The following is a 17,411-nucleotide window of genomic DNA, read 5'->3' on the forward strand; positions in this document are numbered from 1 at the left end:
CCTTCGCTAATTGCAGAAAAAGGAGATGTCTCCGCATACATACGCGAGATATGTAAAAGGAACACCACCAGAGAAAGATGAACCGAAAATGTGCCGCCATATGTGTGAATGAGCGTCTACAACTTGCGTGGAACACGATGCAGATAACATGCATGCATGAGAGCGCGGCGCGCTGATCGCCGCGAAGAAGCCTTGGGGACACACACATACACAAACAAAAGCTACAAACGGTTCACCACTGCTCATATGACACCACTTCGCTATGCGGAACACTGCGTTATCACCTAAAAAGATAACGCTAGAAGTAAGGAAATCCGAAGATGACCGTTGACAGTTGGCGGAGTGAGGTAAATTTAAGTTCTCAAGTGGCCGCGTTGCAATCCGTGAAGTGCCAGCAAAGATCGCGCTGAGCGCCAATCACCTCTTTTAGTCGTCTGCTAGCCAGAGAACTTCCAGAGGCCAGCCAGACCAAACTCATCCTGGTAAGTTCTGGCAGCCCGCGGGTAGCCAGAACCGTCGAGCCCGAGCAAGACGAAGACCCGGCGCAAGTGCGCAGCGCGGCGGGCGGATCAACCATAGAAAAACGAAGACGCTCTGGCTGGCTCTGGCAGCCCGCGGGCAGCCACAAGTGGAAAATCGAAGAAGCCCAATGTCTGCCACGGGTAGGAAGGGTGTGGGCGGGGGGTTCTAGCCGGGGCGGTGCACCCCGCCCGAGCAGCTGTGTCTTGAAAGCCATATGCGACGTGTACAGAGTACGCCGGGCGCAAAGGGTATTGACGATAGCGGCTCAGGCGTGCGCGCGACACATATGGAGGAAAGCGGGAAGGCAGCGCGGAAGGGAGCGGCGTGGCTTCGACTCCGCCAAGAAGTGCACGGTCGTGTGCGGCGTACCTTGAGCGGGATCTGCGGACGGCTTATACCTTTGTGCGCGCTGTGTTCTCGCCGCTCTGTATTATATAGCCAGCGATAGACCGCACAGTCACTAGGCTGGCTGCCGCGGCCGCGCTTGCTGACACCAGCGTTTTGACAGCGACTGTCCGCGTTCATCGAGAGTGTATGCAAACGTGTGTCCATGTTTACTTAGGCGTGCTGACACCGCGCTAGTTATTTCAGTAAGTAAACGAGGTCTTCCAAGTTTATACGGCCAATAAAACTACTATTCTTACTTCGTATGGCTGCCCGCTAATCTCCTATCGATGCTTCGCCTTTCGGGCGAAACTGCGACTTACTTTATGAACATCTGCAATCCTTGTGAGCGTAGCGTTTTTTTTTTCTGACTGAGTTGGAACTGAGGTTTCTTCGCCGGCAGTCTCCCCCTGCCTCTCACAGAGATGGAACAAGCTTCTATGAGCCGATACTTTGATAATGCACCGGCATCGACTGCCACCCATTGCCTTCACCAGCACCTTTACCTAAATTCTTCTAAATAGCAGGAAAATGCACGGGGCGATGCTGTTTACCTAATCGTGCTTAAGCGCACTCGTGCGACGGTACCGGTACCAATTATTGCGCTGTGCAGTGCCGTTTTACGCCGCCAACTATTACCCAGTCAATGACTGTACGGTGCTGCAAAAGGCAGCTGTGGCGTAAAAACAGTGCTATGTCATTTGTATCGTCTTCATTTTATTAGAGAGGGGAAAGTAGACGTAGAAAGAACAGGGGCGCTTTAACGTAAAGCTATTCCAAACTTTTCTATTCCAATTCTGCAATCAGCCGTTCGCGATTGGTGAAAAACTTTTTGCACCACCCCCACTTCGCCTGTCTGTCACGCGAGATCACAAAAACTGCGATAGCTCCCCATCTGATATGACGTGTACACACTGAGTATGCATGATTTTACCGATCAAAATAAAAATAGTTATTTCTGATGTGACGCCTTTTCCCAATTAGCTTTCGGCTGTTGGTCAAAACTTTTCGGGTTGCGTCCATTTCACCTGCCTGTCACGCGACGTGACAAAACCGCGAAAACTCACCGCGCCAAAGTGACATGTATGCGTTAAAGATGAATTAATATGCCGAACAAAATTAAATTTTCTTCTGAATAGCCGCAGGCTGCCCCTTCGCGAAGGAATAAAAGATGGCTGCCGCCGATCACTCAGGCACTGGCTGCTCGCACCTGCCGGAGAGCGTGAGTGTTTTTGCGTATAATAAAGCCTTCTGCGTCGTCGTGTAACGTTTACGAGCTCTTTCGGCACGTTTATGACCTCGTTCTACCAACTTTTCTTTGCAGAGGATCCGTTTTAGTGTCCTTCTTAAGTTTCCGTTGTATGCCGCCGCAATTTTCGACCAGCCACCGCAAGTGAAGTAAGGGAAAGCGCACCAATCGCAGACGCCGGCACCACCCTCTTTGTCTGGTTATCGATTTTCAGCGCAGTGGCTCGGCCCTGTCGAATCCCTCTCCACAAGAGCGTGTCGCCTCTTGCGAGCCAATTAGATAAGACAAGCCGCGTCTTTGTAGGCTATGCTATTCGTTTTCAAGCAAACAAAAGTGACCACCTATGATCGAGGACAGCGTTTGATTGGTCTGTTCAGACAGCCTTGCGGGTAACTTCCGGATGCTTGCGTCAGTGGATACGGAAATTTACGTCTGGAGATTGAAATAAGAACGCATTAGAATAGTTTTTCGTTATAGTGCCCCAGACCACAAAATGTTAAAAGCTTTACCCAACCGCAAACAGTCTTACCTATTTCGAACACTTCGGTTTAACCATGGCCTTCTTTATAGGAGGATACAGTTTAAATACCTAAGCCGTCACTCGCCTTGTATTGGATCAATTCCGCCGTGTCGTAGGTCAACGTTCTTTGCCGTGTCCTACTGTACACAGCCGCGAACAGAAGGTTGGGCTTGCCGACAAATTCCCAATCGTCACCGCTGACACTTGGGCAGACCTGCGACAATGGAATAGTAATATGAGCCGATTAGCAGCACTGACGCGGCTACATTAGCTTTATTTTTGTTGTGACGGATATTCACAGGCTAACCACTGTTATAATGTTATCGCACGACGCGCGCTAATGTATGGGAACTTTCTGAAATGTTGTCACTGATGCTATAGTGAGAGAATCTTATATAATCAGGCTGCAGCCAAACAATGAACACTGCTGCACATTCTGGAACGAAAACTAGCACCAGCGATCACGCTGGAATGTATTATTAGACGTGTACAAAACGCGAACGCATTTGACCTCCATAGATCAGATATCGATGACCGACGATTGTGGACGCCGCTGTCGTTGTGCTTTTGAGTGGTACTTGTATTTTTTCCTGGGGGGGGGGCTCAAAAGTAGATCCAATAAAGAGCTTCACTAATGTCTCTGATTTTTGGAACTGACTGGGTTTTCTCCGTCACAACAAAGTGACGACAGTGTCAAATGTCTGATTGAGCACACAGTTATACTGGCTATCAGGTTGCGTGTTTGGTTAGCCAAGTCCTACGTAGTTTAGAAAGCCAGTGCTCAGATGAAGCAAAAGGAAATCATCACAGATATTGCAATAAACTACAAAACAAGGGAAAAAATCTACTGAAACTGTGTTTTTCTTAACGGCTCAAATTTCAACTTCTTTCGCGTCCTACATTTCGTCTGTGACATGCTGTCACGGCGCAACACTTTTGGTGCTGCTGTTAGCAAATAGCAAATGGTTGCAGTATTTTCTCGCACAATATTGAATTTTTGACCCACAGAAAGGAGACGTCACTGCGAAGCTTACTGAATCCGGTGTTTCATTAAGTATTTTATTATAATTGTAGTTTTTGCATGATACAAGGTTTGAAAATAATTGATGCTTAAAGCCAAGCATTCCTTCCCTACTGCTTATATAGATGTTTTGAAAACAAATGTGAAATGAAGTCATCTGCGCTTATTATGGTGCAACCACGAGACGAACGAAACCCGATTCAACAAATTCGGCGGCGTCACACTGCGACGGGTTACCAGCAAGGCGAAAACCATTGGCGCAGGCAGTCCGCCGAGAGAAAGCGGTGCATTGTAAGCTTAGTTTGAAAGCATCTCAGCAATCGTTACTATATTTGCTTCAGTTTTCAAGGTACGGTCGATGTGCGCTCGAGAATTCTCTCCAATTCTGTTCACGACGTGACGCTGGTGCCGCTATCAGCCTAGCGTGCGTCAATTCCATGTCTCTCCTGCACTGGCGTCGAGGTGCCCTGTGTCAGCCGGAACGCCTCGTTCGGCCGCTTGCTGCGTTCTGGTACAGTTGGCGTCTGGCACCACGTGCAGAAAGGAATTTCACCCGACCTTCTCTCACCATGCCTCGTCGAAATGAGGCGTGACTTCTACTACGGTTGGCGTCTCGCACGTTATGCAGAAAAGACTTTCTCTCACCCGACCTTCTTCGTCGAAATGAGGCGTGACTTCTCCTGCCACGGTTCGCGTCGCGCACCTCGTTCAGAAAGAACTTTCTCTAACCCGACCTCCACCCACCATGCCTCGTCGGAATGAAGCGTGACTTCCTAATTCGCCATGACCATTTTGAGTGTCTGCTGGTCTGGCGGAGCCCCCACAATGTTTACAGGCTTCTTGTGTGTGTGTGTGTGTGTGTGCGACTATAGAGGCACCCTTTCCTCGAACGGACAAACTCTACAGAAGAACTTCCAGGAACCAGCAACGTGCAAAAGAGACGGACAAGCGTCTACAATTCCAGGAGGCGGGACGCCCTCCTCCTTGCTGCAGACTCGGTATAATCTGAGGAAGAGGGGCACTCTTTCCGTGCCGGTCACGTTACGTTGACGGAAGCAAGATCCCTCCCACGATTGTAGAGAGCCTAATTAGAGGCTCCGAAATGTACTTTTGATCACTTCATTCTTTTCTCTTCCTCTTTCATCAACCTTTGAATTAACCGTGGAAGTTTCACACTAGAAATCGTCTCGTCCTTGCCCGGTCCAGCCCGCCGACAACGCCACGCTACCCCATTAGTAACGTCGGTCGAGCTTCGATAGGCAGGCGTCGCTACAACTCGGCAGCAGTATGATACGCTACCCTGGAGTACGCAACAGTACATGCCCGTTTTAAGCACATTGGAAACGGTCATGCAATATGCGAATTTGCGAATGTTACATCAAAACTATCAGTGGGACTGGAAGAGCCCGAAAACGTCATGTGCGAGTTTTTCCGGTGTCGTGAAAGAACTAGACGGTTCAACCGAGTGCATGCATTGCGAGGAAACAGGGTGCATGCTAGGTGCGCTGTGAGGGCAAAGTCTGCGGTGTACGGCTATTTGGGGCTATATGAATATGCACAAATTATTATGTTCTCCCTGTTAGAAGCGTTAAATGAAATGCATAAGCAGATTTGTGGCCGTCCTGGGATATCCATAAGTGACGCGAATATTATATTTCTGGAAAACGTGGGCCGTGTAATGGGTGATGCGCACGGAAAGCTTGAAGTGCGTGGATTAATGAGGAACGTCGTATATAGCAAATGCGTAAGCGTTTTAGTGCTCTATAGGGGTGTTATCAATGTGCGGCCTCTGTTTCACCGATGCGTTAAGATAAATATAAGTGGCAACTTGATTACACTTGCATGAGGAAGCGATTTACAAGGTTAGATTCTTTTTGGCTACACCAAAATATTAGAACTTGCCAGCGGCAGATAGCACAATTCTAACCGTTGATTTAAATTACTTCACGATGCGGCTACTACTTGCACGACAAATCAAAATGCTTAATAATAATAATAATAATAATAATAATAATAATAATAATAATAATAATAATTGTTATTGTTATTATTATTATTATTATTAGTGTCTCTATTGCCACAAAAATACAAAAGAACACAAACAGGGCGGTCTAAGCCTCAGTTGGCTTGTAGGACTGCGCATGCGAATATGATAGACATGGCAAGAAAAAGAATGCATAAATTTATGAGACTTGTAGAATAAAATAAATGGCAAATAAATTTACTAGGACACGATAACGTTTGGTTTATTTACGTAAAACAAAAGAGGTAGAAGAAGTAAATATTGTGATGTAAAAATGTTCTCGAGGTAATTCACAACATATCTCCTTTAATAATTCTTTCAGCGTGCTTTTCGATGTCGCGTTGAAATTTCGTGAGGCAATTAATGAAAGATGTCCGGCACATAAGCACAGCGTCTGGCTGCACCATACATTGTGGGTGAACGAGGAACTACGTAACGGACATGTTTTCTAAGTGCTCTTGTGGCGGCACATTTTTGTTTGGATGCGGAATTCAAAAAAAAAAATGTTTAACGACAGCTGTTTCTATAAGCAAAAAGTGAAAATTCGGTAGACCACGTTAACGGAAGATATTTGCAGCTGTTACTACAGGGAAATTATAGGCAACTTTCTAAAGAATATTTTTATTATCCTGTCTACCCTGCATCTCCAACGATCCGAACAAAAGCCGTAGACTGTAATGCCGTATCTCAACACAGTGTAACCCAGTGCATGTACTACAATCTTTTTTACAGACAAGGGTGCAATATTTATGATAATATAACAACAGCTAAGCTACTGACCTCAGTTTAGAACAAAAAAGTGATACGTGATGTTGCCACGATAAGTTACTGGCGCAATAGATTCCGAGATATTTCACACAGTCCACGTATGGAATAGGCGCACATTTACAAGAAACAAAGTCCGACTCATGTAAGTAGAGAGGCATGTTAATTACAGTCGTCTTGAGTGAAGAGCGAAAACAACCAAGTTGTTTTCTTTAGGGCATTAACAACAATTCCATTATTAGTGAACCTTGTATACGTCATTTTGCAACATTTCAGTGGACATTTTGTAAGAAAGATGTTTCGCCAGTAACACGGTGTCGTGAGCATATTGGAACACCGAACATTTAGAAATTGCCAATGGAAAGTCGTTAACGAAAATGAAACAACAATGGCGATAAAATGGACCCCTGTGGAACTCCAGCTTCCAGTGACAGCTTAGAACAAAGAACGCCCTTATCATTGGTAGCGACCAGCTGAAATCTATTGCTCAAGCAATTTTCGAGAATGTTGTAAAACGTCTCCCGAAATCCCCCAAAATACAGTTTACTTAACAAGATTTGATATTCAGTGTGACAAATGCTTTAGCTACATGTAAGAACAGCGAACACGTGAAAAGATTCTGATCGAATGCCGAGAACAGTTCATCTCAACATTCCTCAAGCAGTGCCACAGTACTACGCCCTCAAACAAACCAAACTGTCGTTCAGTCAGGATAGAAAATCTGTTCAGAAAAAAGAACATAGTGTGGAAAAGAAATTTTTCTATGACCTGAGCAATGACCAGCAATATAGAAATTGGCCGATAGTTTTCAGTACTATCATTCTTCCCTGATTTTCGTAGTGGTAAAACAACTTTGAGGCGTACCTCAAGGTACCGTACTTGGTCCACTCCTTTGCTTAATATACATCAATGACCTACCTTGTAATATTTCTTCCCATATCCGACTCTTCGCTGATGATTGTGTGGTTTACCGAGCAGTTACCAACCTCAGCGACCATTTGGCGTTACGAAATGACCTATCGCGCATACAAAACTGGCATACCACTTGGCTCATGTCATTAAATGTAGCTAAAGCTGTGTTAATGTCTATTCATGGTCTTAGGACGGCAAGCTTGGGCGAGTTGGTGATTAAACATCTTCCTGTGGGTGGGCAGCGCGACCCGGACGAAGGACGAAGGAAGTACTGCGCTCGTGTTGTGTACTTCCTTTCGTCCTTCGTCCGGGTCGCGCTGCCCACCCACAGGAACATATTCATGGTCGTCGTAATTACGATACCTCTAATTATAACATCAATAACACGCAGATTGCAACAACTGATTCATTCAAATATCTTGGTGTGTACATCTCGCGTGACTTAACTTGGACCTGTCATGTTAACCACGTAATAAACACTGCTAATCGTACTCTAGGTTATCTACGCCGTAACCTTTTCCTCGCTCCTCCCCCTATTAAACAACTTGCTTTTCTAACATTTGTGCGGCACAAGCTGGAGTATGCCGATGCTATTTTTGACTCCCACCACAATAACGTTTTTAATGCCCTCGAGTCGGTTCAGAACCGCGCGACACGATTTATCCTGTCAACTAATTCGTATTATTCAAGCATCTCAGCACTAAAAGCCCAAACAAACCTATCCTCTCTAGCCTCACGCCGTAGAATTACCTTTTGACCTTTTTCATACTTTTTTTTTCATTCTTTGCCTTTTGACAACCCGTACATAAAAAGAGCACATCGCATTGCCCGCACCAGTCATTCTAGCACAGTATATCCCCCACAAGCCCATACCGTTACTTTTCAGCAATCATTTTTTTCTGCGCACAACACGAGACTGGAATGGCCTGCCCGCCGAAGTTGACACTATCATCGACCCACTTGCGTTCAAGGAACTCATTGGAAATATCCCTTTTTAATTTGTAGTATCTATCTTTGTCACTAACTCCCCACTCCCTCATGTAATGTCTCCACAGAGACCTTTGAGGGAAAAAAATAAATGGAACTTCGTTTAGAGCGAGCCTTCCGAGACACCTAGATATTGCCGCAAAGTACTTAATGGATGCCCTAAAATGTCCTGCCAGCCCTAATAACACACACTGTGAGTAACATCATAGGGCTTATGCATTTCCTTGATTCGTTGGACGGACTGTTCCTTTGTCGATTTCGTGAAGCGTCCAGGGCTCTGCCAAGGAGCACCACCATTCTCTGAAGGAATCCACTTTTGTTCTATTCATCTTTAAGTGTGATTTGCTGAATGCTTTTAGTACATGAAATATGTGGGAACAGTGCTCTTATGTGGTTAGAGAGCAAATGATGTGGTCATCGACATAGACATTGCAGAAGTCTTCTATGAAATCTCTACATACACAGTTCACAATGCGCTGAAACCAAGCGCCTGAGTTCTTCCAACCGAATTGGGGACGGCTGTTGTCTCTATCAAGCGACGTTATAAATTCCCCTGTACATCTTTGATTTTTTCTTGGAGGGGTACCTGCCTGTAACCTTCGTACAAATATATTCGTGAAAACCACTGGCATCCTCCTATATCGCCATGTCGTTAATCAAAGGCACAGGGAATGGATACTGCCCTGTTTGGGTGTCGATTTGCCTGTGATGAGTACTTAGTCACAGTGAACCGCCTTCTTTGTGGACAATAATTATGGGAGAGGCAAAAGCTGATGTTGAGAGCTTTATCATTCCAACGTTCAGCGTTTGTTACAGCTCTTGTTTCAGCCATGTTTTCTTTTCATGAGAAATCCTGTAGGCTCTCTTCCGTGAAATCGTCATGTCACGAAAAGGTACTTCAGGTACAGAATCTGCAGGTGGATATGTATTGAGGCATATAATTTAGGGATAAATTGTCCACATATCATTACCGCATTTAGCAGCCGTCATCTGTGTCGGTGTCTCGACACTTCAAACCAGCATCATGTAACCGCACAAAAACAAGGGACAAAGAAAGAACACACAGGAGAGGCGCGGAATTTCAGTTGAAGTTCCGCGCCTGTCCTATGTGTTTCTTCTTTGTCCCTTGTTTTTGTGCGGTTACATGATGCATTCCAATAACGACCACCAACTAGCCCGCTTATCCCTGTTAAATATGCTACTTTCTAGTTCAATGGACCCTGTTCTTCCAGCCTTTCTATGTGTGAATTCGAGTGCTACCCTTGTTAGTTTAGCGGCCATCATTGGTTGTCGTGCGCGTGTGTGTGCCTTCGCCCTGAGCCATCGGCTCGTCCTTCCGGAGTTGAAGTTCCGCGCCTCTCCCCACCAACTTGCCCGCTTATCCCTGTTAAATATGCTACTTCAAACCAGGGAGCCTAGAGTCGCTTGAGCTTTCCAAGAAATGTTCATTCTTAGCTTCTTCATGTCGGGTCTTGACAGTATAAACAAAACAACGACATCACGCATAACCAGCGCTTGCAGTGTGAAGTCCTCCCCAGCCAAACGTATATTTACTTTTCTAAAGGTGTGCAGCGTTCGAGATGGCCCATCATAGCTCTTAACCGTTACCAATTTACCTTGTCGCATGTCATCTGCCTTCACCATCGTTTATTATTCATACTCGCTGAAGCTGATGTGTCGACTAGAGCGCTTACTTCTTTTCCCTTAATAAGCAGCGCAGTTTGCTAAACATTTCATCGAATCAAGTAGGCAGCCTCGTTCTGGTTACACGGGTGGAGCTGTACACTCACGTTTATTTCTTTTTGTCTCATTGGCGTCTGTGTTGCTAGGGTAATAGTCAGAGGCTGCGTTTCCGGTGGCTGCTCTCATCGCTGTAGCTGGATTATCCGGATGAACTCTTGCTGAATAGGTCCAATTATGCTGTGCAGCTGGCCCACGGGCTTCATGGCACACGTCCTTAAGCACCCCGGTAGGTGTCTTGGGCGACCTTATTTGCACTCACTTTTGGCATTCTTCTCTACACCATGGATAACCAACGGCACTATGGACAACACAGGTAATGTAGGACCTGCTAATAAGACCAGCATTCCGGGCAAGTTTGTAATCAATTACTCAAATATTTCGTGTTTGGTACCTAGTTGGTAATCGATTACTCAAGCGCTTGGTGTGTGTTCAACTCTTACGTGCGTGTCTTATAATATTTGGGGTTTTACGTGCCAAAACCACTTTCTGATTATGAGGCACGCCGTAGTGCAGGACTCGAGAAATTTTGACCACCTGGGGTTCTTTAACGTGCACCTAAATCTAAGCAAACGGGTGTTTTCGCATTTCGCCCCCATCGAAATGCGGCCGCCGTGGCCGGCATTCGATCCCGCGACCTCGTGCTCAGGAGCCCAACACCATAGCCACTGAGCAACCACGGCGGGTCGTGCGTGTCTTTGTTGTGCAATAATACTTGAATAATCTGCTAATAGTAACAGCAGTCTCATCTCGTAGAAATGGTCAGTTAGTGAACTTGAGCGTTGTTTCAAAAATATAGCTTTGTCCTATCAGTCGACGGGGTTTTGGTCAAAAGTCGAGGTACAACGTGCTCTCCAGTGATCCCAGGCGTCATTCTGATGGTCTGTTATGGGGAGCTCATACCATTTCTTGGCATTGTGTACAAGCAGCCACCTCATGTTTTCAATTTTATCCTGTGACGTCGCCCAGCAGTTTTTTTTTCACCAGCGTATTCAAAGCCAAGTGGTTGCCGACGCGGACGTCCAATTGAACACGTCTGGTTTCACTAATTCAGCTTTGGGACCAGTGTCAGTTCGCAGAGTATCTTTTAGCACAGCAAGCCATTGCCCGTGTTGCTTAATTTGTGACACCTGCACTTTAAATACCTGCTCCATGAGCGCAGCAGTGTCCTGGCTATTGTCATTTCAAAAGGCCTTACTACTTTATAACTGCCTGAAATGCTTTCCATAGTCGGACATATTGACGTTGATCTTCCACATACCTCGGCTGACGAGGTATGTGGAAGGCTTTAGTGACTTCAGCCTTATTTGCGATGAACTAGAGCAGGCTCGGTGATGTCTGTCTCCTTGACTTCGATTTGTTCTTCATCCTCGGCTTGGTATGACGTGAAGTACGGTTGTCCCGCTCTAGTAGTACAACTCGTACTCCTATCCACATCCTGTCGGGCTGCGCCAAATGCAAAATAAAGGATCCGAGACTGATCGACTGTTTACTGTTTATATTTGATCTTGTGCTTTCTCTTAACTTCCTCTTCTTCTTTTGGCCGGGACGTTACAAAGGTCAAACATTTCGGTCTGTGTAATGGCCAACACAGATTCGAGCGAATGAAGGGCTCTGTTTCTTTGGTTCGAGTTGTATACATGCTTGTGTTATTTAAACAACGTAATTGTGTTTTCGCCTAGGTTTGATACATGCCTCGAACGTCTCGCAGTGATTCTTGACGCCTTCCGCCGTGGCGGATTTCAACTAAATTCATCGAAGTGCTGTTTTGGCCGTCGCCGCATTACGATCATTGGCCATATTGTGGACGCTGCCGGCATGGAACCTGGCCCAGCCAAGATTCGAGCCGTGAAAGACTTCCCTGTGACTAAGTCAGCGAGAGATGTTCGCGGCTTTGTGGGGCTCCGGTCCTATTTCCGCCGATGTGTGAACAACTTCACAGAAATTGCAAAATCGCTTATAGATCTTAAAGAAGACGCCCCTTTTACATGGCGCGCTGCACAAGCCGCGGCTTTCTTTGAGTTAAACACACTCCTCAGAGCACGACCCATTTTGGCCCACTCGCATTAGCCTGAACCAAAGTCTGCACTTACGCGAGTGGTTACAGAATAGGCGCTGTCTTGGCCGAACGTCCACATGGAGTGAGCTGTGGCATCGCCTATACCAGCAGGCTGGCGTCCGCATCGGAGCGAAGTTACTCCATTCCACGCCGTCAGTTCCTCGCTCTTGCGTGGGCAGCTGCGAAATTTCGCCCTTATTATTGCGTTAGAAATTATACAGGCACTCCATGTATATTTCCACCGTCGCCTTTGCACTGATGTTGCGTTCAAATTCCAAGGGCGATGACATCGACGACTCGCGCCGTATGCAGTACGTGCGAGCGAAAGCGTGCGGCGGTCCGGTGGCTCAATCTGGTGCGCGTCAGAGAGGATAGCGGGGAAGAATGGCGTCGTCTTCCGTTACGCGCAAGACACCGGGGGGAGGGGAGCGTTCTCCTCCGGCGGCTGCTGCTGCGCAGGGCGAGGCCGCTGGGCCCCTATTTTGAAAGCCATCTGGGATGGGAACAGAGTGCCTGTGCCTAAAGCCCTTGGAACTTCGCCAATTAATGACACGCTTTGAAAAATACCGCCTCCTCCTCTCGCGGCCTTGCCGAAGCAGACAACGCGTCGATATTGACCTACTCCCTTCACGTGCGCCCTGCACGGGGTCCGTTTGTTCACGGTCGCGATCCATCGTCATTTATGCTAGAGAAGCGTCTACCTAGTGGCGAGAAGGGCATCTTAGCGCCGTTGCTCTTCGGTGCTGTGTTTGTTTGTTTGTTTGTGGTATGTTCTAACTATTGTGGTGAGTGCGACGTCACTTCAAAGTATATTCTATCACAATGACCTGCTGCGCATTTGGATGCCAAAATAATTTCAGTGAAGGCAATAAGCTTCACGCGATACCGTCGGTAAGCTCGACAAGTTAGGAATGATGACATGAATTCATGGAATCGGGAGGGAGAACTTCAGGTCAACGTCCTCCACATGACAATGCGAGGTAGGTTGCGAGTCTTGCTTGTTAGAGTATGCTAAAACTTGCGTAATTTGTTGCAGCCCATAACGTAGCAGATCTTCTATAGTTCACCGAGCATGTTGCCATTTATGTGCATGCTTTAACCCGATTCCTACGCGACGTGCACTTTGTTCATGTAAGCACTACGTGATCGCATTTGGTGCCCTTCATCTATTTGTAGTTCTGCTTGCTGGGCCAGTTGGTTCATAACGAACAAGGAAGAATCAGTGAAAAAGTTGAGACACAAATGAAGTGGGCACACTAGCGTTGTGGTGTCTCGTTCCGTCATGTTTGCGTCTGGATTGTTTTACTGGTTTTCTTAAGTTTTAATCGTTTTGTATGCCAACAGACTCAATTCGAAGGCACGCGAGGCTGCGTGTGAAAACGAGATTGCGAATCTTTTAAGGCTCCGTACAGTCATTTTGACAGTGTGAGGCTCCACCGAGCAAACTCACGTTTGGAAACCAACTCTGCCTTTGTGGTTACTTACTAGCCTTCTTTAAAGAGAGTAGCCTTGTTTGCCTTCTCATGTTCATCGTTGGCTGTCGGCCGGTGGATTCGCGATCAAAAGCACCGATGAAAAGCTTGCGTGCTCGCCTGAAGCCAAGTTACCGGGCGTGTTCTCTTTGAGAGGTAGGCTCTAAATGGCGTGACTTTTAAAGTGGTTGGGATGCGGCGGTGGAGCACTTGCAAAGAAAACATGCGGTTGCTCGCTCGTTCATTAGCTCGTTTGGTTGTAGCTTGTTTATCGTTCGCTCGCTTCAGTCGTTTGCTCGTTCGTTAAGGCCTTCGCTTGCTCGGCTGTTGCACTATTAGTTCGTAACGCCGTTTTTTCCCTGAGACGCACAACCTGATTTTCTATGTACAAAGAGTCCCAACTCGATGACCGGCTGCGCGTATTTTGTTGACATTGAGGCACAAGAAACATAAGCCCACCAGCGCCCATTTCTGAGCCTTTGCGCGTGCTTAGAAGGTTGGCGGACGCGTACGTTGGCGGCACTGTAGCTTACAATACTCTATCCTACCTTCAGAGCCGCGGTTGTCCTTACCCTCTGCCAGCCTTTATGCGTCTTAGCTGGTACGCGTGGGGAACTCGCATGGCAGGGATTCCGCTGATTATTTAGGCTACTAAGGGCTTGCTGGAGGCCAGGATGAGGCGTTCGGTCGTGAGCGTGTTATTTACTACCATCCGCAAAAAGATCTTGTGATGCACGCTTGAGAAATGTTGCGTACCTAATTGTAGCGTAGGCGATACATTCGGATGCGTCATGACACGGCCTCAGCGCTCGTTAAGATACATATTGAAAAAATATTTATCAAAACAGGAAATGAAAGCTGCAGTCACTGAATTTGTTTAACCCAGCCTATAGAACTTCTGTGCGGTCCACGAGGTTACTGGAAGCTAGAAAGCCAACGCGGACGCTTAAAGCGCACTGCCTTGCTCTGCGTGCATTCCCTCGGCGAAAGGTCGTCTGCTACGCTCAAGCATTGCAGGCGGCGCCGCGGTCGAGCAGGGAGCGCGAAAGAGATGGGGAGCGACAAGGAGCAAGGCGGGGAAGGAGGGTGTCGCTGCTTTACGAAGTTCCAGGGGTTTTACATGCTCCGAAAACTGATAGCTTCATTCGCTCTGTGTTTTCGCCGCTGTTTGCTTGAAAACAGAGGTAGCACGAACGTCAATTCGCACGCTGCTGCGGCTGCGCTTCATCATGGCAGCGTTTTGACAGCCGTTTGCGCGCTCACCAATTGAGATGTGCTATGTCTTGTGTGTCCGTGACACCATGTTTGTTAATTTTGTTAGTAAGCGAATGTTTACAAGTTTGTACGGCCAATAAATCTACTATTGTTACTTCGTGTAGTTGTCTACTAGTTTGCTATCGCACTCGATGCTTCGCTTTTCAGGTGAAACTGCGACTTTTCATCTTGCTCTTGGGCCGACGATCCACAGTAGCTTCCGACCACTATGCCCTCTCTTGCCTCGCCTCTTCGAAAGATCCTACAGGCAGACTGTACATGCACAAAGGCGCAGATTATTTGTCGCGCTACCCTGTGTCCGATTGTGACTCTTCGCACACTGTATCCCTTGATTGCGTCTTTCCAGTCAGCCAGTTGTGTCAGTTGAGTCGGCGAAGCATCGCCTCGGGATTTTGGTGTTTTTGTAGGGTTGAACGAGTAGTAATGTTTCAGACAGACGAATCTATATCTCATTGTGCAAAGAATTAACCATAGGAAATAACATATCTTTTTTTGTTATTTCTTAAAAAGCTTTCGGATAATGAAGAGCCGATCCCATATTAATTGTTAAACGTTCTTGACATCTCATCGTATATTCACAACGTTACAAAACTTTCCATCGGATTGCACGTTACGAAGCGTTCTTTAATAAAATCAGATTTTCAGCATTATTAATGAATAAGCATTTATTCACATACTCAGGACTGACTCGTAAGCGCGAATGATAGCAGTTTAGCCGGAAAGATCTGGCTTCTTGACAGATATACCCTGTTCCTCAATGAGTAGCACAACATGTTTTATATGAAGTATGGCCGCTAGGATGGAAATGACAGCACTATTGCTCTAATATGATGCTTTATCGCACACCGTTGACAATTTGAATTGCTCGAAAACGATTAGAATCTACAAACAGGGACTATGTCATTCGAAGATTGACTATCCTGGTCGTTATTCGACGGTTTCCGACCTTTTCCCGCTTCAGTGTATTGTGATTTGTTGAATTTTGATTATTGCAAAGATTTTTGATTTAGGACGTTCTTGCGATACAGAAGCAGTCATACTTGCACACGAGGAATCGAAAATGCACTGGCAAAAGATTTATAGGAGCGGAGAGATCTTATCTATGGTTAGCACTTTTGGAGTTAATGGGTCATGCGTGTCGTTGATCCGGAGCGTCCTGAGAAGCAATTATGGCTAACAAGGGAAACAACTATATTATAATTTGCCCCGTACTCAGACGTAAATTCCCTGTCTCCACGATGAACGCCTGGCCAAAGCAATAGGCAAAACATTGAAAAAGATGAAGACCAGAAGGTCCGCACAAAATGGCAAATATTTTCACTAACTTCCTGAAAGAGCGAATAGAGCATGCCGCAAGAAAGAAAGATCAGGGCAACCTTCATAGGATTTCATGTGCTCACCATCCAGCGACGTGCGTTGTGGAGGAAACAATGTTAAACAATCGAATCTCGTAAAACACAATGTCAGAACTTTCTTGAAGATAAGAGCGCTACGAAGACGCGGACTAAAAGAAGAACATGTACGACGGACAAGCGCTTTGTCCGTCGTACATGTTCTTCTTTTATTCCGCGTCTTCGTAGCGCTCTTTTCTTCAAGTATGCAAAACCAACTCGCCCACATGAAGCTTCTGCTGCGTCAGAACGTTCGGTCGCCAGTGCAGTGCCCTAAAGAAACTCAGAAGATGCCGAAAACAAAATTGCATTCGATTGCACTCTAAACAAACACCAACGCCAAGAAACGGTTTCACGGAACACGGGACAGACCGAACACGCCGAAGACTAATTACTCTGAGACAGACCTCCCCGCTGTAAATGTAATTTCATCGCCTGCTCTCGACGGCAAAGAAGGGAAACCGCCCAGGCAGCACACAAGGACTGGACAAGTTTGGCCCAATTCTGGCAGACCTTTGTACCAGTACCAAAAACGCTGGCAAAGTGCAACCCCATCGAATGTTGGCCCCGAGCGGGAGCCAAGGTTGGGCGAAAAGGCAAATGCAGCAGCCAATGTGTTGCGAGCATGGGACCAGCTCTACGGAACATCGTTGTCATTATCAATGCCAGCTCCAATACAATCGCCGCTGCACGACGGGTACTATAACTACGCTGGTTCAAAAAACGACGGACCTTGTGTCAGTGCCACATTAATTAGCATCCAGGCGGCATATCAGTTCGGGCAAACGTTCAGATCGTATTGGCAGTTCATGGCCCAATGACAGTCTAAGGTTGGCAGCTTGGTACAAATATGGGCTGTCCTATTCTGATAGAGATGCAACGCTCAGTCAATGAATTAGTCAATCAATGAATCAATCAATCAAAAAGTGAGCTTCACTTATACAATTCAAAGAATGCGTACAAAAATGGTTGGACCAATACCTTTTGCGGCTAGCAGCTGGTCCAATAGACAAAAATACTTATACAGGCCAACCAAGCACATATCTGCTCAATGAGCAAGACCATTATTTGCATGAACACATACTTTTTTA

At 46.4% G+C, this 17,411-nt stretch overlaps 1 protein-coding gene across 1 annotated transcript in view; it reads right to left on the bottom strand.

Annotated features, from left to right (window-relative positions):
- LOC135908023 (uncharacterized) overlaps window positions 1-17,411 on the bottom strand; it is a 230,282-nt gene that overhangs the window by 24,263 nt on the left and 188,608 nt on the right. Inside the window, exon 10 of the mRNA XM_065439789.2 lies at window positions 2,761-2,889. Within this exon, the coding sequence (XP_065295861.1) occupies window positions 2,761-2,889 (129 nt within the window). The remainder of the gene's footprint in view (window positions 1-2,760; window positions 2,890-17,411) is intronic.

This window comes from Dermacentor albipictus, chromosome 10 (assembly GCF_038994185.2).
Source record: "Dermacentor albipictus isolate Rhodes 1998 colony chromosome 10, USDA_Dalb.pri_finalv2, whole genome shotgun sequence".
NCBI lineage: Eukaryota > Metazoa > Arthropoda > Arachnida > Ixodida > Ixodidae > Dermacentor > Dermacentor albipictus.